Here is a 26,955-nt window from a genome sequence, read left to right as displayed (position 1 = left end):
ATGCACCTTTTTAACTTCTCAAATGTCACCAATCCATGTGTCTTCAATAGATAACGATATTGAGCTTTTTAATTGTAATTTGTTGATTTAAGTTTTATTTGAGGCCTATAAAATGGGAAAAAAATCAAATAATAACATTTTTTTTGTTTTATATATTAAAATGTTTTTAATATGATATATTAAGGCTTTTACATTATCACATATAGAAGATACACATTTATTATGTAATGCATGAAAAACACACTTCAGTTCAAATGAAGACTGACATTCATAAACGATCAATACGCTTTTGAAAATGTTTAATTGTTGTATTATGTTACAATTATGTACCCAGCCCATACCACTCCAATGCATAACATTATCCTCTTAGTGCAGTGCATACAAAGAAGCTATTTTCTTCCTGTTTGAGATTTATTATAAATTTGACATTCAAAACTCCGGATTATTTTCCTTATTTTATTACATCTTCATAATTGACTTAAGCAACACACATGTACTGGGACTTAAGTACCTTTTCGATCAAGTTAGTACATCTTATTTAAAATCATGACGTGAAATATTTTGTATTAAGATTAGGGAATAAGAGCGAATATGTGTATGCATTGCCTAGTAATACAGTGCGTACAGCGAATGTATATTTGATATAGCAAAAAACTAACTTTTATTAAGGTTTCGGCTATTTCGTATCTTATATCTATATCTTGAACGACTTTCAGCATTCACAAACATAAACATATATGCTTTACCAGGAATATGGATAACTATTGGAATATCTGAAATTATAAGGTAAGAAAAGTAATTGCTTCGGTTAAGATTTTCAATGTGAATCAATTACAGAGACAATTGTGACAAAGAGCAGTGACGTCATGACCCATACCGTCCTGAGTATGTAATAACAGGCTCTGTGACGTCATGACCCATACCGTCCTGAGTATGTAATAACAGGCTATGTGATGTCATGACCCATACCGTCCTGAGTATGTAATAACAGGCTCTGTGATGTCATGACCCATACCGTCCTGAGTATGTAATAACAGGCTCTGTGATGTCATGACCCATACCGTCCTGAGTATGTAATAACAGGCTCTGTGACGTCATGACCCATACCGTCCTGAGTATGTAATAACAGGCTCTGTGATGTCATGACCCATACCGTCCTGAGTATGTAATAACAGGCTCTGTGATGTCATGACCCATACCGTCCTGGGTATGTAATAACAGGCTCTGTGATGTCATGACCCATACCGTCCTGAGTATGTAATAACAGGCTCTGTGACGTCATGACCCATACCGTCCTGAGTATGTAATAACAGGCTCTGTGATGTCATGGCACATACCGTCCTGAGTATGTAATAACAGGCTCTAGACTAAAGAATGCGATCCTTTATTTCATTGTAAACGATATACTTCTATTACAGTTATGGTACTATTTGCGTTACATATAACCAGAGGCAGGTTATACAGATGTACACACATTATTAAACAAAACATATGATATAAGTTTGAATTTCATTCCCTTAAAATCGTGCATTTCAAAGCCTTTATTCTCAAACCCAACCTCAAGACTTTAATAGTGAATATATATGCCCTTTATAGTGACGTGTATTCTTTATTTAGGATTGTTGGAATAAGAGTGAGGTTTGTGCACTGAAACTGGTTTAAACCCCCAGTTAATTTACATTTTACTGACTGTTCCAAGGCGGTACCTAACAATCATTGATAAACATACCTAGTTTTATATATATAGTATGTATGCACTGTGCTGTTTGTGGAGTTTTGTGCTGTTCTTCGATGTTTCTTGTTAGTGATTTTATGTTCTATGTCTTTGGCGTTTACCCAGGGCCATTACACCGGGTTTAAGTTTAAACATTTTACTAATAAGCTTGTTTCTGTAGCTTTTCGTATAAATATTGTTTATGTAGAATTTAAATCCGTATAAATCACAAATGCACAGACGAGTAGACGAATTCAAACGTCTTCAATCATATGCTTCATATATGCAGAAAAAGTATTATAAACAAACCTTTTAAACCAATCGATGTGTTAAATGTTTTAACAGTGTTAAATGCAATTTCCATAAATGTGAACATCAAATTATTTACAATAAAACGTACAGAATTAAAGGTGAAATGCAAATTGTGCATTGTGTAAACGTATATTCAGTCTGTGGTGATATTTGCAATATTGATATCTGAAATCAGTTGCAAATGACTTTTTTTGAAGGACAACAACAACATTTCAACATTTTAACAGATTATAGACAAAGTTTGATATATAAGTTGTTCACCTCAATCAGTATCAAATTAAGTATGTAGTACACATCATAATTTTCTATGTATCGCAAAACCCCCACTATAATTCAAATACAAAGGATAAAAACAGTTTTATTGTATTATTGAGATCAATGCAATTAGCTACATACTCCCGCTTGATCGTCATAAGTGAGCTGGACTTACAATGGCCTGCGATATTTTCATCCTGTTTAAATATATATATTTGATAATAAGTCGTGACTGCAGATCGTCATGGATAAGACTGCGGTAATTGCCACTCGATTTGGACTTATCATCAGTATAATATCAGTATAATATCAAGTTATTACAGGATACATTTAATACTGGTAGGTTTATGAACACATTAAATAATTATATGTTCTGTTTTACTCATATATCGGAGCATAAATAGTTTTTACTTGAAGATTTCACAGTCTACGTACACATGCACATATTAAAGGTTATACCTGTGATTTGGATACATACTGGTTAACCTGAGAGACCTTAAGTAAGCAACTGTTTCTTATACTTATGTAAATGTAAACTAACATGAAAAACTCATGTATGTTGCACGTGTTTACGGCCTGTAAATGAACACAATTAAACAGTATTGAATTGGACTAGTTATTACTAATCAGTACTGGTTATTTAGAAAAAGTTCACATACATAAATCATACTCAAAATGATTTGTAAATATGTAAAAAGTTTATTATGGCACATAATATTACAAAATGGAAACCTCAGGGATATGCCGAACACTAGACAAAGTCCTGTAATGAGTTTGTTTTGTTGACAAGTGCTAAATTAATGAAAGAAAAAAACGTCGGGTATTTGCCAAAAGGGCTCATCAACATATTTTATAGTTTTGAGAAAAAACACTTTAAAGATTACAACATTGCTTAAAAATCCATTTTTAGACTCAGATATGAAATAATTCACATAGTTGTTTTTATCAACTTTACATTAGAAAATTGACAATTCAATTAACCCTCATTTAGGCCTTTATATGGTATGATTTGTTGATGAGCCCTTTTGGCTGGATTATGGTGTTATATTTTCATGAACATTTTTATAGAACCATAAGATCAGATATGAAATGATGACAGAAAAATTATTTAAAGATGTATTGCATTTGATAATTTATATAATTTTATATCATTCTATGTCCGGTTCATTGTCCAGCATATTTAGCAATGAACGTGTGTCTTGAAGCACATTTAATGATTGATTACATTTGATAATACATATATAATTATATTATCATTCCATGTCCGATTCATCGTCCAGCATATCTGGCGATGGCAGCGTGTCCTTTGTAGATCTATCGGTAGGCAGGGCCTCGTAATATCCCCAATACATTTCAGGAATAACAAGTGGCTTGCAAAGGTCTAACAAATCTTGCTTTTTGGCATATGAAATTGGTATTTTTTCACTGACTTTTTTTGGCAAGTCTGTTTCAATAGCTGGTCTACCTCTTGCCGGCCGTGCTATTTTGATTTGTCTAAATTGATCGTTGTAGTTGTATTTGATCTGAATATCCTGCGGATACTCCTTTGACACCTTCAGGACTTTCACCTTTAACCAGTTGATTTTATTACCATCAACATCCGTCTTAAAGTTTTTAAAGTTAGTGTTTGTAAGAGTTTTCAAGTCAAAAAACGAGTTGAATCTTAAGGGAATAACGGTGTACGGTTTCTGTCTACGCGCCATGTGTATTATGGTATCCCACTGATCTGGGACATACAATGATGTGCATTTTTAGCGTGTTCTATGGCCGAGTGCATAGAATCACACTCCATCTGAGTGTGCCCAGATTCAAGGAACTTTTGTTCAATGGTTTGAACATGGTGATGCCTTAAAACTGTATGTAAAAGTCCACCAGCTAAATATTGGTTAAGAAAATGTTCCATGATGCTTTCTTTCCATTGTGTAACGTATTAGTTTGTCTCCAATGCACAATGTTCGCATGAAAAATTGTTTACATACTCTAGTTTTAGAGTTAGCTGATGGAAGTTAGTATGATCTTGAATTATGTTTATACGTTCTGCAATCATAAAAGGAATCAAATATAGCTTGTCTTGCTTCTTCTGGGATTTTTTCTGAACACTTATATCTACAGTTAGTACAGTTTGATACTCTCACACATTTTTCCTGGACGACATTTTTTGTTTTAGCTGAAATATAACTTTTACCCATGTTCTTGCGTATTTTACGCACATTCTTATTCCATTGATCAACATTTAATGTCTTTTTGCGAGTTGATTTTCGTTTCGTAGGAGAGACATAGTGTGCTTTTTTCTGGGTGTAATAGGTATATCGTTCAAACCTGTTTTTTTTCTTCTTAGAATTCGTCACTTGATTTGATTTAGGCAAGTTGATTATGACTGAGTCATCTGTTGTTAAAGGGGAGTTGTTGGAGCTAACCTTTGCAGATGAATCCGACCTCACACAGCCATCATAGTGCTCAAATCGGAGGGACTGCAAGATATGCCAATCTTATATCTTCACCTGATTCTACAGCATTGGACACAGCCATATCTGAAGTAATATGTATAACTGGATTGTTTAGTCTGCTAGAATATATCGTGATGTTCCTGTTCAAATAGTTAGCGGTTGTCAATGGTAGCAGATCTGAGAGTTGTTTGTTCCATATTCCGTCCTTTTTAAGACAGTTGATTTTTTCAATATACTGTGAAGACATTTTTTGTCGTTATTGCTGTCTGAACTGGTCATGTAACATTTGTAATGTTTTTCATTGCTTAACAAATGTTCACAAATATTTAACCTTAAATCTTTTACTGAGTTAATTGTATCAATTTGAAGGAGAACGGCGTTATAGTAGCAGTTTCCATCTGGTGACACTTCTACTTTCTGCAATAAAATATTAATCATCAAGTTCGACAATCTTCTTTCTCCATGTTTCTTTAAAATAGTATGCACAGTATGATGTGCCTTGCTCTGTGCCAAAGCAGTATCCAGTTGGTTATCAACACATCTGTCATTTTTTCTTCCTTCTTCCCTTTTCATCGGCCTTATTCGTTTTCGAAACCATTTTTTGCTAAATGTTTGTTCTATTTTAATATTGAGATATTTCAGGCATTATATAACTTATTTAAAAGATGATATATATATAGTTTAAATTTGCGCCAGCCATAAGGGCTCATCAACACAGTCAATGCGATGGATTTTTCAAATACAATTTTTTCTTTAAAAATAGTGTAATTATATTCGTTAAAATATAAAATATGAAATTATGAAGTAGTTTTAACTAATAAATAAATTTCTTACCTTTCAAAGAACTCTGTATGTTTCCAAAAATTATAAACAAAGTCACCTTTTATCACAAAAAATGTGTGTTACTTTCTGTATAATTATCTCTGAAATGCTGGGGAAAACAATGGTATCAAGTTCAATTACTGGTTCACCACAAACACCCTACACTAGATAGACCTAATTAACACCATTTCTGATAAGACAACTAGGTACAAACACAGGGACAGATTGAAATACAAGAAGGGCTTATCAGCACTAAATCTTGTTGATGAGTCCTTTTGGCACATAACAGTCTGCTTATGAGCCCTTTTGGCAGTGGCAATTTGTCAATACTGAGAATAGGCCGAAAAATGAAACACATTATTCTCATACCAATTAAACCCTAACATGCACCATTTTTTATTTAAGATGAAGATAACATTATTACTAAGTAAAATACATGTTTAACTCAAATTTGATGAAAACTGTTGTTGGGCCCTTTTGGCAAATAGCCGACGATAGGAACTTTTTGTTTAATGCATGAGAAGGCCTAAAACCGTAAACCTTATACTATCTTAAGTTGCCGTTACTTTATTAGTAGTCATATTCTATAAATATGTTTCTTTCTCATTAAATATTTGTCAGCAAGATCGTCAGTGTGTTTCGATACTGCCTATAGTATAAATTCATGCCGGAGCCTTTGTTTGAGAATGTAATTACATATGCCGCATATTTAAATATCATGTTTATAGTTATATTTACATCGTGTTGTTTAAGTATTGTCAGCAATCAAACTATCATTAATTTGTATGGTGATATGTGCATAAAAAATTAAAAATAACCGAAGAAGATTGTTTTATAGTTTCTAATTATTTTAGCTCTATCAAGCAGTTCTAATGTTAATATATGTTATTCAAACGAATACTATTTTCTACAACCAGAGCAACAAAGAATGCAGAAAGCCAAATAAAACCAATCAATTCTTTGTACAGTGCAACGATGACATTACGATATAGCAGGTAAATAACATAGATTACTCTACAATGCATACAAAGCACTTTGCAATTCATATAGACGACTATCATGTTTCAGCACACTATTTAATTCATTGTAAGCGTGTCCAAATATTGTGAAGGATTAACATAATTTTCGATATGTTCTTCCTGGTTGAAAAACATTATAAATATGACAAACGTGAATGTAAATTGAAAAATTAATGAAATTTAGGTTACTTCCTGTTAATTTTGGATTGTTTTCCTAACCTTGGCTTAAGTTAAATTATTCCGTTTGGACTAAAATGAATACCATGTATAATTAAATTAAGTAAGTATATCTCGATTCTAATTTAAGATGATTCCTTCTTGATAAAGGTAAAACATATCGTTATTTCTACAAACATATCTTTTGATTGTTTCATTTGAAAAAATGTTACTTTTCCGAAGAGATGCGTATACTTATAACAACTAGGAGTATATTTATCAATGAAAGTGTCATATCCTTGCTTTCTCGATTTTTTTAGTATTCGTTGTATCGAACTATACGCTCAAACAAATAATACAAATTGTTAGACTAAGTCTATTTGAAGTAAAAAGTTAAATTTTCAATTCGTTTTCACACACTCGCTTAAAAAACTGAAATTTTTCCCAAGTTTGATGACTTAATGCAATTATCGCATTAACAATCATACACATTAAATAAATGATTTAAATACATTTTAACAAATAAAAAAAAAATACACTTTCATTTTTACATATTTCCATAATTTAACTTAATTAATGAACGTTAACCAGTATCCGCATTGTGTCTGTTGTAGACAATGATTTTTGACACCTCTAAGACAGGATGTATTTTTGGACATTTTGTTTGATCTGCTTGGCACGAACATGTATGGCAGGTATGTGTATATTTTAGTATTTCAGATGTGTTCATCTTAATTGAAGTGAAATAAATATGTAGAACATTTAATATAAAAAGTTATATATTAAACACATATGTTTTGTGACATTCGCTATAGACGGATTGAACTGCAGTTTAACCTGTGTATGCTGTAAAGAAGGAAAAGCAGGATGTAGGAATGATACTTCAAAAGGACTCAATTATTGTTTCGACGGCTGTAAAGATGGGATATATGGACTTAAGTGTCATAATCCTTGTCCCAAAAACTGTTCTACGTGTGAACAAGAACTTGGCACACAATGTTACAGCTGCAAGGACACATTTTATGATAAGAACAATAAGTGCAACGAGAGATGTTCAGACGGGTGTGAAGAGGGAATATGTAATGTTGACGGGACATGCACATGTATACATGGAAGGCATGGTGCAAATTGTACACTACACTGCGTTGAAAAGAACTGCTATTGCTCTAATGGAACCGATTGTACTTCTTGTATAACGGGGTTCTACGACAGAAGTACCCTCTGTGAAACACCGTGTTCCCCAGGATGTGAGGATGGCGTTTGTAAAGACGACGGTAGTTGCCATTGTCAAACTAGCTTTACCGGAAACACATGCAGTGAGTGTCAGTCAGGATATTATGGGACCTACTGCAATGTATCCTGTTCGGTAGGATGTGTAAATAAAACGTGTTCAAAAGATGGCACTTGTTCCTGTCGCGCAAATTTCGTTACAGCAAAATGTGATACATGTGCGGTTGGAAGATCCGGTTTAACCTGTGACCATATAAATATGCAAAATAAAGTTGGGCCACCTGTAGGAGCTATTGCTGGAGGCGTAAGTGGTGGCATTGTAGTCATCATTGTCATCGTTGTAGCATTTGTCTTCATTCGACGAAGGTATAACATATCTTTGATACATTTGTTAAGACTAGACCATTATAATAATTATGGCCTATAAGGAATATGTTAGTTTTAATCTGTTCCGGTAAAAATCTAAGTTCAAACTTGAAAATAATGAAATAAATTTTATGCAGTTAAAAGTTGCAAATTCTTAAATTGTCGAATTATCCATCGTTTTGTTGCACCCTTTCTATTTGTAAGGTCTATTCGCTTGCCTGCCAATGTCCAAACCAAGCGACATGGTAATACAACGTTTCAAGCTAACATGAAAAAAGAACCAGGGAGTAAGTGCACCTCACCATTACCTTTTTCATTTTGATGAATATATCATCAATATAAATATATTTGTAATCTATCAAAAAATACAATAATATTTTATTACCTGTCCATTAGTATTTTACAATGGTAAAGTGTATTTGCTTGCATGACATAACGTATATTCAAAACCAAACATCTGAATTTACATTAAAGCATCAGTTATGGAACGGACATACTATAATGAGGGACAAATCCAAAGAGAATCAACAAAACCAAATACAACTGGTACCCGGCCGGCAGTAAAAACACATACGTCCATCATGGAGCAAGTCTCTGCACATGTGGAAACAACATCTGATAAAGCGATAGGTAAGCCTTAAAAACCTTCTCGTTAGATTTCAAATTGAAATAAATTCTAACTGATTAAAGTTAGAGTAAGTTATATTTAATCTGTTATTGTGATATTTATATAAAGAATTTGAAAGAATCGTTTCACAAACGAACACTTGTTAGACACGATTGCGAGTAATGTTAGATGTAATATGCAAGGTTTACATGACGTGATGTGGCCTTCACATTTACAAGTTTACATAGAGCATAGTATTTTGTGGATGACGATATCAATGGAGCTCTTAATCATTATTCCAAAGATGACAAGACGTATTACAATGAATTTGGATCATCCACTACCGGGACAAAAGTACCCATTGGTGAACTCGTCAAGTATGTCGATGGAAAGACTCATGAGGCGTTTAGAGCAAATTTTGAGGTGAATGCCATGAACGACCGTACAAACATCGTAATAAGTAGTCTGTTGTAATATAATATTGACGAACTTTTAATACTAATGGAACATTTCTAAAAATGTTTATTCATTGTTAACAACGAGTAATATAAATAAAGTGTCATACAAGTAAAACTAAAACTGATAAATATATATTCCGCCATGTATTATGTATACACGTATAGGTTCAGGTTTCCCTTGTTCACAGAAATTGTCTTGTGGCCTTGTTAAGCCATATGTGGAATCGCAGAAGAGAGAAAACATAAGTAGGAATCGTTACAAAGGAATTTATCCATGTAAGTGATGATCATTTTGCTTTTAAAATGAATATGTTTAGTTGATAATTGTAATAGTACTGATTCAGTACGTTTCGATCTTTTATTATTGGAGAACGAAACTGAGAGGGACTTACCCTAGGGGGAGTCCATTTTCAATATATTAAATTCATATATGTTTTTTCCAATAACTTATCATTTAAATGCATTTGTAAATAGAACATGAAAATAGTTAAATGGAATATCAAATATTGAGTCAGTTCGTTGCTTCCTTTCCGACCGATTAGATGATGATTCAATGGTCAAAGTCACAGGCAGTGGTGGATCTGACTACATTAACGCTAGTTTTATTGACGTACGTATATCTAACAAATTGTAAGACTACCGCATTATAGATAGTTGGATGAGCTCGTCCGTGTAAAGTGTATTATATTTATTGTTTTGGGAATGGCTTCATGGCTGATTTCTCCATGTTTTACTTGACATTATACTCGGCCTAAGGAATTCGATAAAACACTTCCTAGTAACGTGTAAATTCTAGACCGAGATCCTATTTAACCAGCGTCATCACTGTAGACTTTGTGGTATAAAATACGTAACATTAAACTCGTTTACTTATACCTTTTCAGGGGTATGAAAAGCCGAATCACTACATCGCCACATTAGGTAAGAAGGAACATGACAGAAGATGACAACATCACGGAATCAGTTTTCATTTTGAGCACTTGCTGTAAAGTATGACAGAAATTAGTAATTTATTTTTAAATAAATACTTTCAATGCATTGTGTTAACACATATACTGGTTAGCGACCCCTTTTCGGCCGGAAATGGAGGTTTTTCCTATGTTGCTTTTGACACAAGATAGCTATTACAATAAAACTTTACACTCAGATAGGTTGGCCCTCCAACAAAAACTGTGTAATTTGTTTTTAAAAATAGCTAGGGATTCCGAATATTCCCACGTGCAAAGTACACCTATAATTTCGCTAAAATAAGCACCCTACTGTACCAATTATTCGCCCACCCCATAAATTCGCTGTTCATACAATGTTTTCATATAGTTCTCTCTAAACTATATCTTTAAACATTTTTTATTTTGTTTGACAAGTCTAGCGACCGTTTAAAACGACAATTGATCAATAAATATAATATGATAACTATTACAGTACATACTGTTTATGTATGTTTAAAATGATACAGCACAGGTCTACTCGGTAAGCCACCTCTTTGCAGAAATTGAAAAAGCTACCGGGATTCCTTCTTAAAACATTTATGTATGGTTATTTATAGACTTCCGAAGAGGGACAACGCATGTCCGTACAAAAATGTAATCATTAATTCAAATTTGGGTTGCTTCCCTTAGACGAAAACTTTGGCGATTACTTCACCGTTTTTAGGTTTTACCATTTGCTTTTTCGAAAATTGAACGTAAAATACAGCAATTTATGGTTTTTGTATAATTTAACACCGGTTTTATACTTTATAATGACAAATCAATAATGTCGTCTGATAGGGCAAGGTATAATGAAAAATAAAAACTCCTTACAGGGCCTCATGCAAATTAGCGCGAGCGTGATGACGTAATCCCCGCATTCAACTTACACGGTCAGAAGTGTAAACAATGTTTTTGTATTTGTATTTCCACATACTACTTACATTTAAACGCAAAAAAACAGCTGATATCTGTTAAAAATGATGCCGCAATGAAACGCCAGACTGATTTGTGTAAAATATTTCGTTCTGACTGGTTTTAACTGGGTGGGCGAAAAAGCGGTACGGGCGAATAATAGGTCGCTTACCAGTATATTTCTTATAATGCAATTGACAGGATTAAAATACAACGTTTTCAATTCAAAACTTCCCTAGCAACTATGTGATCAGTGGTGTTTATATATGAAGCAGTATACTGGTGCTGTACAACATAAATGAATACATATTGAGCAACAGTGAAAGAAAGAAATATATCAGTTGTATGTTTGAAGTTGTAGCCAGCTAAATGTATATCTTAAATAAGGTTATAGCATCTTCATTTCGCATATGTAGCCATATATATATATGACTAAAACATATCTACTTTAAGTTGTATTGTTCTTATATAATAACCGGTAAGGTTCAGTGTTATTTTGTGATTTTTCGTCATCGGTTCATTAAAGCAGTTAATACAAATGAACGTTAAAGACCACCATAATTGTAGGTATTATTTTATTACCACATATATAGTCCATACGTATTTTAATATTAAGTTTGATCCAGAACAACTTGAGATTTCCTGTGTTTATTATGTTTTTAAGGGCATGTAAGGTAAAATGAATAGTTTTCATAGTTTAAGTAAGAGAAACGCCTTATGCTGTGCATAATGTCAGAGATTACGTGCCTCGGGCTATCATTTCTCTGACGTAAAGGAAAGTATTCGGCACATCAACCTTATTTGACAATTAATTTATTTAAGCTAGCATTATTGGTGTTACTACGCTATTGTCGTCGCTCACATGACATATTGTTTTTGTAATGGAAACAAATGAAAAATACATTATTCAATTTTAGGTCCAATGTCTGAACAATTAGGAGATTTCAGTTTATTCTGGAATATGATTTGGCAACAAATGGTTGAGAGGATTGTCATGGTTACCAACCTCATTGAGATTGGAGTAAGTATGAAAAAACATGCCTTTATAATGTATGGGAGTAATAGCATTCAGTCACTGTGATAATTTCATACAAATGAAATAAGCTTTTTCCGCAGGACTGCAAATAACAATTAATGCTTGGGATAGATATTTGACAAGATGTCGAAATGAAGACGTGTTACATTATTAGCAATTTGAACAATCTGTACAATATGAATCTCGACGGAGTCTCCTTTGAATGTTTGAGATTTTTCACTAAAACATAGTGCCGTCCTACTAAGCACATGAGTTTGTTTTGAACATTTGAATACTTTCTTTTTCCATGAAGAAGTAAACTATTTCAAAGAGCATGTTTGTTAAAACGTCCTGTCCTACGACTTATGTCTTAATTGTATAACAATGTACCTTTTATAATGTGTATACTCATGGACATACTGTATAATGTATTATGAAATAAAATATGTTAACCACGTGTGAAGGCGCATTATCATATTTTAGATACTCATTGTTTTGAAAATTCATCATAATGTAATTATGTTTGTATTGAGTATTAATGTGCTATTTCAGTCTCATAAATGCGAGCAATACTGGCCAAACCCTGGAACAACAAAGACGTTTGGTAAAATAAAGGTGGAAAGCCGCTCGGAAGATGAATATGCTGAGTTTACAAGGAGGACATTCACGGTGACCATGGTGAGTTAACAGGCGATGTTAACTTTGGATGTCAATTAATCTTTTATTCTTTAACGTAAAGAACCGCTTCCTTAGGACTAATTAGCGCTGACATTGTTCCGGTTATAAAAACAATAAAAACAGTCTCAATCAAACTGAGGCTGTTACTATTTATTGTTGGCGTGTCGTGAGATTCAGGACAAAACTCGATTTTGAAACTATTAAAGGTAATAAAAGAAGATTACTTTTAAGAAAGTATTGTTTTACTTAAAACAAATGGTGATCATGTGATTATTCAACATTAATTTTTCTTTTTAAATCGAATCTAGTTATGAGCATTGGAATTTTCTATTAATGCATACATAACTCTAGACTGGTATATATATATTTGAAATATTCAAGTTTCAAGTTGTATTGTCAAATTGGCATCTTGTTTTTTTTCCATTTACAAAAATGGTATTAATGCAGTTCAATTGCAAAGATTCAATCGTATATACACACTATAAACAGTAATGTAATACACAATAACATTATGTGTATATAAATATGAAAGACAAAGATTGTACTGTGTCATATAATACATCTAAATAGATAATATAATATAGCTAAATATGTGGAATATAAACAATCACAAAACTTAGAGAAAAATAGGATGCAGCTAATATTCAGAGTTTGTTATTTCGGAATTTCATAGCGTCTTTTTTATTCTAAATTTAATAAATTTCCTTATAGCAGTTACACCAAAAGGTCAAAAATACGTATGTTCAGAATTTTAAATATGACTTTCACAGTATGCTACTACACAACTGGATGCATTACCTGTCACTTAATGAACTTTAAGATTTCGTGTAAAATAGTGAATACAAACATTTATGGATTGGACCATTCATCCAACAGTAAAGATAAGGCATTTGAAATAAGTCAGTACTTGGAAACACCTCAATAACCCAACTTAGTATTTATAACATTAGGAGCAAATTTAGTTTGATGGTGAAACAAAATCAAAAGACGCACTACGGCATTCGGGATAATATAAAAAAACTTATATACGTGCTAGATAACACCTTTGCAGTCAGTGCAACACACATGTATCCGATCATTCATTGAAATCGAAAGAAAAAATGCAAACGTCTAGTTCATGCAACAACACTGTATCTATAGGGAGGCAAAGAAAGGTCGTTGCACCATTTACACTTTACTTGTTGGCCTGACAAAGCGGTACCCGACGATGTTACTGCAATGATAGAGTTCAGACAGAGGGTTTTGAGCACGCCGAGTACACTGAATGGACCAACGGTTGTGCATTGCAGGTTTGTAGAAAAACCTCACATAATCTTTATATGTAATAGGATGACAAACTCATGGTTCTGTATGCGCGTATTCTTGCAATGGTCAATATATTATTGCTTTATAAGTTAAGAGCATGTAGCGACCAGTTTTAAAGGGACTAGAAATCAGATGGTGCTGAAATAGGCAAATAAAGAACTTCCTCATAACAAGGCTACAATTGTAAATAAGAGCTACTAGGAAGCCGATAATACATCAATTTACATGATGAAAAGTAATTCGTTATTGGCTCAGCTGAATTTATCCGTTTAAATATAGCGCATAATGGATTCCCAGTTAATACATGTAGTGTGAATACTAAGCTCATAGAAGACACTTGATTAGTACAGATATGTATACAAACCCAGTATATTTCAACTTAGAAAATTCGCAAAAAACTGCAAAAGATACATGTGTCGTAAGCGATGTCATACACCGGATAGGAAGATATAATGCGTTGTACGCAGCGAAATCAATTTCATGCACGTTTTTGACAATTTTCTTTTTTTCTTTCTAATGAATCATCTGGTGATTAGTCCCTTTTAGTGCATTTATAAAGTTGTTTGTAGTGAAAGGAATTGCAATCGGGCAAAATGGCAGTATCCTTTGTCAATAGATATCTCCTGAACTAGAAGGGTATGGTGTGTAAACAGTGTTTTGATTAACAAAGAATTACGGAGAGGGCTTCCTTTTTAAATGTTAAAAATGCAAACTTGTGCAGAAATGCATTCATACCAATCAATTGTATGTATTAAATCTTAAGAGACCGAGTTGAAATAGTTTTTATCAATAGATCCTTTTTTATTTATTGCATTTCCGTAATGTTTGTTTGTTTGTATTCATCACTTAAATTATAGTGCCGGTGTCGGAAGAACAGGCACGTACATTGCTCTGGACATTCTAACAAAGGAGGGTGAGGCGGAAGGAGCCATTGATATCCCGGGATGTGTAAACAAAATGCGCCAGAATAGACCAAATATGGTTCAGACATTGGTAAGATATTATAATTAAAAGTAAGGGGAATAATCATCACTAGATAATGTATATAGGCGAAGTTAACATACGTCTTTTTTCACATCAGTTCCGATTGATTGATGTGGAATTGTTCCTAATTTCATTATATAATTATGGGTATATATTATATTTAATCAACAGGTTTTATTTATATCTACTTTCGACAAATTATTCACTCGTTATCTGACACAATTTTATGCAATTGAATGCTTTAAATGTACCAAAGCGTGTCCATTTACAAACAATTATTATCAAGGTTAAGTATCAAGAATCCTTGCTACTATGTATCTAGGCGTTGTATTCACATAACCATGACTTGTTGTCAGTGCCACTATCTTCTTACAGGAACAATACCAGTTTTTGCACACAGCTACGGTGTACTCATTGACATTCGACTGCAAACAAATCAAGGGAGAGAACTTCAATAAATACATGATCAACCACTCTACACAAGAACTGAACAGTCAGTTTAATGTAGGTTGCTCTATAAAGAACTATGTTGATTACTAGTATAGTCATCCAACTCAAACCGAAAGGGTGCCCCAGGATGCGTAGAAACAAGCACTGATTGATGGCATTCCATTACGGAAACTACTATGAAAACCGACGCTGAAATAAACCATGTACAAGCTCTACATTTCAAATATAAACGACTTTACTAGTGCACACGAGTATTATGAAGTTCTGTATTTTATCGCATGGTGTATCGTATGAATTATGTAAAGATACATTTTCAATTTGCATTTAAATATTGGACGGATACAACAGGACATTGTTTTCTTGCAAATAAATACTAATATGCTCTAAAATTGCGTTGTCACACAGCTGTAGCTTGTTTTAGAAAAAAAGCATCTTACAGTATGGTTCACTTCAAACAAGGTTTTTCTTATCTCCATTGTTTTTCAAACAAAAACAATATCGCATCGTCAATGGCAACTTTCTGCAAAGATTTCTACCTGAACCATTGCTTTAAAATGTTAAATATCCTTAATATGTTCGTTTTAACAAAATACAAGGCCCCTTACTCTGGATTCAATGCTGTTGAGGTACGCAATAGTAGGTTAGAAACTCTAAAGATGCCATACTGCATGGCATATTTTAGAAATGTGCATAAACATTACCAGCAACAATCAGAATTTTTTAAATAAATAGTTGTTAAGTTATGCCCCTCATGCCCCCTTATTATACGAACACACGTTTACTCCACTTCGCAGGTGTTTGCTTTTCAATAATTGACACCCGTTATTTCAGAGATTACAGCACACGGTAAAACAACGATTTAAAGACGAAACTGAGGCAGTTGAGCGAAATAAGCGGCACTTGACCAAAAACAGAGCAAACGCCGATATTCCAGGTAGGCATTGATAGTATGACATGAATTGTTTTGTATTTCTTATGTAAAAACAGAATGAATCTGATAAACGATGCCGATTGAAATTTCACTCTCTCTCCCTCTCTCAATCTCTCTCGTTTAACTATTTGTATTTTTTAATAGCATATGTATGGTTTGTTTTGATAACCTATAACTAAATTGATAGTCATTGTCTTGCACATGTGCCTTTCTGATTGAATATAGTATTAATTTCTGATGTTGATGCATTTTAGGTGATGAAAACCGACCACGACTTCATATGAATCTGAAACAAGGAGCGACAGACTACATCAATGCTGTTTACATACACGTAAGTGTTCAATTGTCTGACGTCATTCCTTAGTTTAAATAAGAAATACATATAAAATGTTTCAGTATTGAGTTATATTGTACATGCATTTATACATTATGAACACTCGCGATCTTTCAAATTCCACAAAAAAACTTACCACGTTTCATGAAATTCGCGACCGAGCATTTGTCTCTTTATACTCTACTGATCATTAGCAAAAAAATGAGTAATATATAATATAATCACAGAAATGAAACAACTTTCGGTGTAAAAATATGTGCAACTGAACTACTGGTTTCGTTACGCCATGTATCATTTCGTTAATGACAAAAAGCGCGACTTTTGTCAAATCCTAGTACTAGAACAAAATATGCATGACGTCATAATGACGTTCGGTGAATCTAGTATGTTCAAGCGTTATATAAAGCAAACTTGGAGAGTATAAATGTAATTGTATTATATTAGTTTCTTAAAACGCCAATTTAAGACTAATTTGCCAATGTTGCTCAGAACAAGGAAATACAACAATGTGTCATTATACAGAGCTTTAGAATCAAGAAACGTTACCTGGTTGCTCAAACTCCACTGCCACAGACGGTTGTCGACTTTTTGACGCTTGTTGTCCAAGAGAGATGTTCATGTATCGTCAGTTTCGAAGCAAGTTTGGATGAACAAAAGGTGTTGTTTTTTTCTCTTTTGATGCAAGAACTTTAAACTTCTATTAGAATCTTTTTTAATCAAGATTATAAAAAATTGAGCTACGGAATCTTAAACAGATAAACATGTAACACATTGAACATAGTGATCGTTTTGTTTTAAGAGTGTTCATCGACAACGAACATGTTTATTAAGCAACTGAGTTTTAATAGTTTGAATTTGTTTGCGCTCATTCCCCGACCCATCTTATTACCTAAAACTGGTTACAGAATACCGGCAAGTATTACCCTGCTGCAAATCAAGATGTTTTAAAGAAGGGAACGTTTGAAGTCAGCTGTTCAAGAGGAGAGGAAAAATCTTTCTACGCAGAACGAACATTGACAATACAGCACAAAGGGTCAGGGGTAAGCATTCACGATATATTCTTTGACGAGCATGGTGTTGTTGTCACTGTTAATAGTACACTTAGGTGATTTGAATATAATTTGAAGTATACCAATTTCCATACTTTCTTATACATTATGTCAAGGAAGTTAAACAGATTCAAATCGCATGCTAGCCTACGACAAATAATTCAATGTTTGAACAGTCGTTACATCGAACAAACATACGAGTAAGAATGCATTTTCAAGTAGATATACGTAAATATTAGTTTCAACTATTGTTTCAGACGAGCACTGAACGAACCATTCCTCATCTTCAGTTTACTGACTGGGATGAAATTAAGAATACTCCGAGATCAACTAAAAACTTTCTGTCATTTCTGAACGTGATAGAGAATGTCACGAAACAACAAGATGACGGACCGATATTGGTTCATTGCTTGTGAGTAAACAAAGTTCAGTTCATATGATAGATTTCCTTCTGAACCTATCGCCTGTTTAAAAATCGAATACCGACTAGAAATGAAGTTTTGAATACACATGAACATAATCAGCATTTGTCTGTATAAGTAATAAATGTTTTTATTTTGTATGTAAACCAAGACCATGATATCGAGTTAACAAGTTGGGATTATCACAGGTGGATTTTTCTAGTTTTTATCATTTTTATAACTCCAAACGTTTTATGGCCAGGTTTTATCATTATTTGTTACTCGAAGTTCGCACGGGATGGAAAAATAAAAAAAAAACAACAACATTTTTTTCGATTTTTGTTGACAAACTCTTTATTTCATCGCGTTTATGAGGGGAAAATTTACATTTATTTCATTATTAAATAACCGTTTTCCGTAACTTGTTTTGATAACTGCTTCCTAATAATATTGAAAATAAATATGGTATGGGTTTGCGTTAGACTATTCATTTAAAATAATTATTATTACCATTGTAATCGATTAACATCATATGATATTGACATGACTAGATAATATTGCTGATATATTATCTTTAAATAACAAAGTGATGGTGCAGGCAAGAGTGGTCTGTTCTGTGTGGTTTCGCTACTTCTCCACAAGATGGCCGTGGAACATGAAGTCAGTGTACTTAACACTGTTAGGAAGGTGAAAACCACACGGAGACTAGCGATCCCCAGTCAGGTAAATAATTCGTCTTATTAAACGAACAATAACGAACAAGATACTCTTAGTGAAGTAAATCGTATCGCTTTGTAATGAGTTCGACAGCATGAATGGATATGACTCAGTTTTAATTATTCGTTTCCTTTAATAATGGCGGTGGACACCAGTATATAATATGTTTTGTTTTTTTATTTAATTTACTTACTACTATCAATAAACTTCAAGATAAAAGCACTGTTCATATATCAATGTCATTAATGTTATCATATATTGTTATGAAACTAGCTAATTATATTAAAACATATCAATCGATGTGAATTGTCTGTGATCCAAATTAGCAAATAGCTTTTAACGCTTTTATTGGGTAATGGTCTGGTCATTCATTTTTAATACTAAAACCACTAATGCACTAGAAGTGATCGCCTTATATTAAGCATTATCATTTCATTTGTGTTTTCAGGAACAATTTGTGTACTGTCATGATTGCGTTTCTGAGTATCTCAGCTCGTTCGACGTGTACGCCAACTTTAACGAGTAAACAACGAAACTGTAATTTGTTGTCCAGTCGTATGTCGAAAATGTCGACAATGTACATATGTATGTCTGGCGTGGTGCATTGTATAAAACGTGTGACAGACATAAACTATTTGTAATTATTTCCAAGATGCCGGATGTTAAATGAAAACATTAATTCCATTATTGAGTTATGTTTAAATTGCATTGTAATATGAATATTCTTTTTATCAACTTATTTACCGAAATATTCGTTATCCTATAACAACAGTGCTATTGTATGTGCATTATTTAAAAGGTGACATTAATAATACAACGATATTTCCCTATTGTCATCTCTTAACCGTTTATTGGTGTATGTAAAATATACTTGCAAAAGAGTTTCATGTAACATCAAAGGCAAACACTATTTATTGCATGCAACATTTGGTTAGTTGAATATGTCTGATGTATTTTATCTTCGGGATTTCGTATTTTATAGTGTATGTGGTGTCATGGTTACATGTTAAATAATCTTTAATAATAGTTACCTGTGATAACGAGCCCTCAAGGCGCTACTGAAGTTAATTCCTTTTAAATTGGAAATGAAGAGTGCTTAAAGTGTTCTTTATACGTGTATTTAGTTAAACGCAACTGTTGCAAAACCTTTACAAATTTACAACTAACCTACTATTGTATTTTTGTCACTTTTTATAACAAACGTTAAACTGCTGTTGTTCTACAAACATAGTACAGTGAGTACATATTGCACTTAAGCCGAAACAGAAATCATCCAAAACTCATTTCAATAAGTTATGTTACAGTGATATATGTATTTTTAGGTGTCAGTTTCGGTTTTCATAGTTAACATAGTTCAGTGAGTACATGCAGCACTTAGGTCCAAACAGAAATAATCCAAAATGCATTTTAATAAATTATGTTGCAGTGATGAGAATATGTATTTAGGTGTCAGTTTGAGATTTTATAGTTAACACATGCACCGTTCTATCAAGTGCTTAATAATCAGATTTGGGACAAGAGCTCCTAGAGTTTGTGCGTTATTATCAATTACACCTTTTCATGCATAAGTGATATATATTGCTTAAACACATCCACGCTTAATTTTTGTAAATATTTAATACGGGGAAGGGCTCTGAAAGTAGTCGCTTACTTATGTTTATTGATTTATATGAGTTGTTTGTGGAGTTTTGTGCTTTTGTTCTATGTTTCTTATTTGTGTTTTCTTTTGTAGTTTTTTTCATATAAACATTTATGAGATAAATTGTTGCATAAAAAAGCATTGCATCAATAGTTTAATGAAAAATAGAAGGACAAGCACAGTAAACGTATCTAAAGACCTATTCTATGTGTATTCAGCCTATACAAGTATGTCATAACAATATGTTATTATTTCAACATATCTATCTACACAATGAAAAAACGCTTGTGTTCATGTCTTCATATCATTAACATTTTACTGTTTTATATCACAATGTGTATGTTATTCCATCAATAGCCTTAAGTTTAACTTCAATATTTGCCTTGTGTTGTTTTATAAAGATATGTTTCTTCTATGTTTCTCTTTATGACAAATCATAAATTCTTGAAAGTGTTAAACTTTAATACTTGCTTTGTTTTATTTTATACACTATGCATTATAGATGCTATAAATAGCTTATCTTTAGAGAGTCTTATATAGTCAAACAGGAAATTTAGAGTGAATACGTGATGAGTCTGGGGTATGATGATCTGAAACCTGATTGGTTTTCACAAAGGATTTCCAGGCGTTATAGATATCTGTTTTTCATTTAAAACTGACGAGACTAGTTTGCCGAGGCAGCTTAAGATACAGACGGGTCGAGTATTAGCTGGGTTCTTCTGCAGACCCTTTATTTTTGTATATGGGTCTAATAATACCTGTCTAGATTGTTGGATAATTTCACTGTCAAAAACGGCGTTGTATAGAGCTTCATAAATTGGTAGCGCAATGTCTTAAGTAGATGTAATTTACTCTTTTGGAATAAGATCGTTTGAATACGCCTACTCATTTTTTTTTATTTCTGATTGCCTTCTCAATTTCCTGTTTTGTAATTGTGGAGTTCAAAATGATATCGTCATTGTAAGTGCCATTTTTTGTAAAAGAACGGGTTTTGGTTCACTGTTTTTATTATCCTTTGTCCAAATTGTTTTAAACCGTTCGTACATTGTATTGAGCTCTGGGTTTTTCAATATTGCCCAATAGGCTTTGGAGTTCTTTGAATTAAGTTGTCTTGGCCTATTTTCATTAATGTGCTTTTGATTACGTATACATTTATTCATTATCGTTTTATGATGTTTAATTGCCCGTGTAATTATGGTTATTAATTTCAAAATAATTTCAATTCAATTTATTTGGTATTTCATATTTACTTAGTTATATAATTTTCTTTCCTTATGGAAAATTGGTCCAAACCACGGTTATTAGTTTGTTATTAGTATGATTTCTTTTGCTCTTTAAAAACAGAAGTGTGTGTAGACTCGTAAACTATTTCAGTGATGCTGTCGGTTGCGCGGTTCATGAGGTTCACTGCATTAGTTACATCAATATTGGAAAGATAACTCATCGCTTCATCATTTCTTCCATTATTTGTTCGTTTAAGATGTGAGTGAATACTATTTATTTTGTGTCCTTCCATATCGGATTTATTAATGTATTGTCATCTGGGTTTTCGTTTAGTTGTTTGGTGGGTATTTTGCATTTAATAGTTAAAGGTAATCTAAGAAGGTAATGATCATGCGAAAATAGGCAATCCAGTTCATTTATGTCAAAGAAATCTAATCTATGATTGAGCCAAGTGGATATTATATCAAGGTCAATAACTGAACCTTCCTCCTAGTGTTATCTGCAGCGAAGTTCATTTTACAATATTTACACCTTAACTTCCATTCCTTAAATGAACTGCCTTTCGGTAATTGCGTTTATCAATCGATGAGCGCAACATCTTCGAATATGTTCGGATCGCAATTCATCACATAACAATATACATGAAAACTATTGATCTTGTTATTGTTTGTATTGTGTCAGCAGGTTCCGTAAATGTAAGTCAACATTTTAGAAAGTGTTAATTTATTATATTTTAAATGTTTTGTTGCCGTAATTGTTTCATTATTACATTTAAATCCGGTTATAGTCAGGTCGTTCTATATACAGAATGATTAAGAAAGGATTAGTAAAAGGTTTTCTTAAATGAAATGAAGTATTTTTTTATCAATTCTTGAATGAAAAAAATTAACTATTGGTGAAAATATAAGGAATGAATTGCGGGGTTGATGTCATTATTGGGAATATGAACGCAATTGGGCTGGTCAAAGTACGCGTGGCGTCCTTCGATAATGGCATCAACCCCGCAATTCATTCATTAAATAAAACAGCTTATTTTCTCTTGTGTTGTTTTATTCAGTAAAATAAACCTTAGTAGAAACAACTTCAGAGCTAGACTCTATGTCCGGTTCACGTGGTAGTTCACGGTCGTGCAAGATGAGCATAATACGTCGAAACACACGATGAAGACATACTGATGAATAATAACTCGTGACTTAAACGAGCATATACAACAACACCTGCAAAGTAATTGTTTGGAACTTATTTGGTAAAATGTGCATATTTGTTAATTATCGTTCCAATACATATACTCTAATGTGAATTGTTATCAGTACCAGGTATTGTTTATGAATTAGGTTTGCAAAACATTTAAAAAGTAACTTTTAAAACCCATTGTAACTAAGGTATTCGGTCTTGAAGATTTCGAAAGTAGGATGCTCATCATAAATTTATGAAAATATGTATATTTGAAATCAAGTTAAGATATTTTGATGTTTGATTGTCCATATAAATTTTATAATAATTTGAAAAAAAACAACAACAAAAAACATGCATGTTAAATATTTATGGACAACTATTTAACATATATCCTGTTACTTGGTTACATATATGTAAATTAACATGATGCTGTGTAAATTTTAGTATATAATGATAGTAGACAACGCGATGTTTATCTACAGTCTGTTGGTCATGTGATCGTGAAAACGGACTTTTTTCTTTCCTTAAATGTCAGTGGGAACGCGCAAATAATGTTTCAATATCGTATCTAAAGTCCGAAAAAAAACGATCTCAACAATCACTCGCCCATCAAGTCCCATCCTTCTGCAAAATAATGACACTTGCAAAAAACGGCCAGAAAATCTACATGTGCACTTATCCAGCCCGCAAATGTTGAAAACTGTGCAACATTTAACGATAGTATATTTCATTGCTGTGCTGAATGACAAAATCTCACTTACAACAGATATGAATTTTCTCTTTGCCGGTGTAATTCTGAACATCCAACACTTTATCAACATGATCTAAATCCATTTAACATTTCGCGATTTATTGTAAACTCTCTCATAGGTCTTAAACCATGACCTAAGCACTGAAGTCAGTGACTTGTGGAATAATTGCTACATCATCAGATAATATTTGGTGACTGATCCATGTTTTGGATTGATATTGAAATATTTAAATGCAATTACTTTGGCTATTAACGTATTGAATTTAATTGAACATTTTGAGAACAATTTTGGCACATTTAAACATTGGTACCTAATATCCGTCTTAAAAGGTACTCGTTAAATTTAATGTAATTTATCATTTTTTAATAAACAAAGACACAGGATAAATATTATACGAGGTTAGTGACGTGTATGGATAAAGTTTATTTGGCTCGGCTACTGAATTTATTAAGTGAGCCTTCGGCTTAACCGATAAATTCCTCCGCCTTACCAGATAAACTTCCTCTATCCACGGCACTATTCTAGTATTTTCTATACATATATCACTTCTTCTTTTAATGAACCATGGGTTTTCAAATAAACTTTTAAAAAGGGCCAACATGTAAATATCCGATGAAAGTTAATAATTTATCCAATGAATTAGGGCATGTTTTCGTATCAGTATCATAGGAACTGGAAAAATATATTTGAAATAAACGAGCTTCGGCGGTTTAAATAATTGCGTCCATTTTAGATTGTTTATTAGCCTATTTTTGATTGTTTACTAGCCTATTTTTGATTGTTTATTAGCCTATTTTTGATTGTTTATTAGCCTATTTGTTGGACCTTAACCTGTACCTTTCGTCATCGCCGCCATATTCGATTTTGAACGGATTGAAAATGTAATAAATAATATGCGGTATACGCGTCATTTAATCATCATACAAGAAGTACGGAAATCCCGACTCCTGTCCCAAGCGGGTTGTTGACAGGATTTATAATTTAAATCGAGAATATAAGGCGTTTTTTATTGGCTATAGACAATTGATACGGTTTGTCGAATCAATGTGAATCTATTGATAGAAATTAGAGTGTTGTATGCATAGAATCATGGCTCTTGAAAAAGAGAATGAAGCATTATGAATATAGAGTTCTGGGACTTTTCACAAAGATAAGCGATACATGAGTAGCCAGTAACCTTAAACAATGATTCCAACTTCCAATACATATGCCAATGGGAAATGTTGTTATAAATATTTAATTGATATAAAATACGACATGTTTTTCCTGCTTGAATTACTCCCAATATTGAATATCGGAGAACGATACCCAATATCTGAACTTCGAGATGTCATTTTATACCCCGCAGACTCATTGATCAATAGCTTAAGATATTGTTTGTAAAACTTATATTTTAACGTGCATGAAATACAAGGTATTCTTCTTCTTAGTTGTACTCTTATAAAAATTGTTTTCCCTGAACATCAGATGGATATCCTTTCCCAGTAAACTTAAACCGGTTGTTGTTACACGCGTAATTCAGTTGTCATGTCAGAAGCCTCTCCTGCTCTATTATATATTCTCAAAAGGTATTATTGATTCCAACAATTTAAAACATTAAAATTTGATTGTAAGGGAGGGGTGAATTGCAATAGGTTGTGGCCCTATGATGCGTCCCCTCTGAAGTCAATTCATAGAACCGCCCTTGCTGAATAATGTATATGTTTTATACATTACACTCCTTTATATTATATTAAAAGTATGTACATCTGGACAACAAATTGATTTAACAATCATTTGTATGCATACATTGAAATTAAATTACAAAAGACTATCAAGTTAACGTTATCTAATGTGTCTGATTCAAAATACACCATTTGAGACAAGAAATTGTTAATTTTTTCAATTGGGAGTACCAGAAACCCGCCGGCCAACAATTAAACTATTAAATTTTCGGTTGTAGGAAAGGGCGAAAGTCAATAAGTGATAAACCTTATCTACGCCCCCTTAATACATAGAACCGCCCTTGCTGAAAAGGTATATGTTTAGAAATAACAATATTTCTGAAGTTCCGTAGACAGAATAAACAATAGTATATGTGCATTTTTTGAAATGACGTTTAAAACGTCTATCAAATAAACGTCATAAAATTCCTCTGAGTTAACTCTGTCATCCGAGGCGAAGCCGTTTTGTATTGATTTTTTACAGAAAAGGCAACCAAACAGTCATTGAGATCAGGATTTTCTTGAACAAGCCCAAGCCCGTGCTTGTCACGTGAGTTTGGATTTGACCATATTTCGATCACCTTAGTGTGTTGTTCGTCACAGATGACTCTGAAATATCACTTTTGGCCAAAGAAAACCAGTCATATTCATGTGCTTTACATTTATTTTACGATAAAACTTAATATATCGTTCACAATATTGTTTTAATTAAATGGTTAGCATTGTTTTGTTGCAAGATTCCAAGATTTTGTTTGGCATTTTTGTGTTATTCGTTAGCCATGGAAACACTATGGTAGTTAGAAGGTACAAGGCTAACGCCAAGACCTTAGAGCTTTACTCATATCAGAATCTTAAAGGGACACATCTTCCATATTTGCTTGACGGCTGCTGTTTCGAATATAACACCAAATTGACTTCAGTCAAACAATTTTATAATCCGAGTAAAATTAATTTTATGTGATATTTCAATACAGATTATAGTCGATTTTAGTTGTTAAGTGAAATTATTATGTTATTTAGCTCACTTTTTGGGTTTATTGAAAGCCAGAATTAACAATTATCGCAAACTTGTAGAAATAAAAGAAAATCATTGTGCATCCATTCGTGACGTATGAGGTTTATTGAAGTTTCGAGAAAAATAATTCATTTCAACGGCACACAAAAACCAGTTTACTTATTGTGTTTTGTTAACACAGACTTCACTGCTTAATCTTATATCTTGTATCGGCCGCCAGCAACCAATCTAAAACCAGTCTAAAAATGTCAAATGACTCATGCAAATAGTAAATATACATTTGACTGAGAATCAAAAGTAGTCTATTGCTAAA

The 26,955-nt window shown here is 32.9% G+C and overlaps 1 protein-coding gene across 1 annotated transcript; it reads left to right on the top strand.

Annotated features, from left to right (window-relative positions):
* The first annotated feature begins 398 nt into the window (after positions 1 to 398).
* LOC128206103 (receptor-type tyrosine-protein phosphatase alpha-like) lies at positions 399 to 21,236 on the top strand. The gene is made up of 22 exons (XM_052908286.1): positions 399 to 786; positions 6,468 to 6,545; positions 7,340 to 7,420; positions 7,541 to 8,321; positions 8,526 to 8,608; positions 8,796 to 8,951; positions 9,233 to 9,351; positions 9,575 to 9,662; positions 9,929 to 9,996; positions 10,271 to 10,307; positions 12,187 to 12,290; positions 12,837 to 12,962; positions 14,103 to 14,251; positions 15,125 to 15,260; positions 15,627 to 15,755; positions 16,533 to 16,635; positions 16,887 to 16,963; positions 17,489 to 17,623; positions 17,872 to 18,006; positions 18,273 to 18,427; positions 19,004 to 19,139; positions 19,582 to 21,236. Exons 3-22 carry the CDS (start codon positions 7,369 to 7,371, stop codon positions 19,657 to 19,659), a joined length of 2,847 nt encoding a protein of 948 aa, XP_052764246.1. The 5' UTR covers positions 399 to 786; positions 6,468 to 6,545; positions 7,340 to 7,368; the 3' UTR covers positions 19,660 to 21,236.
* The last annotated feature ends 5,719 nt before the right edge of the window (positions 21,237 to 26,955 follow it).

The sequence above is a fragment of the Mya arenaria genome, chromosome 10, assembly GCF_026914265.1.
Source record: "Mya arenaria isolate MELC-2E11 chromosome 10, ASM2691426v1".
NCBI classification, from domain to species: domain Eukaryota; kingdom Metazoa; phylum Mollusca; class Bivalvia; order Myida; family Myidae; genus Mya; species Mya arenaria.
This window is presented reverse-complemented; position numbering and strand designations above follow the sequence as displayed.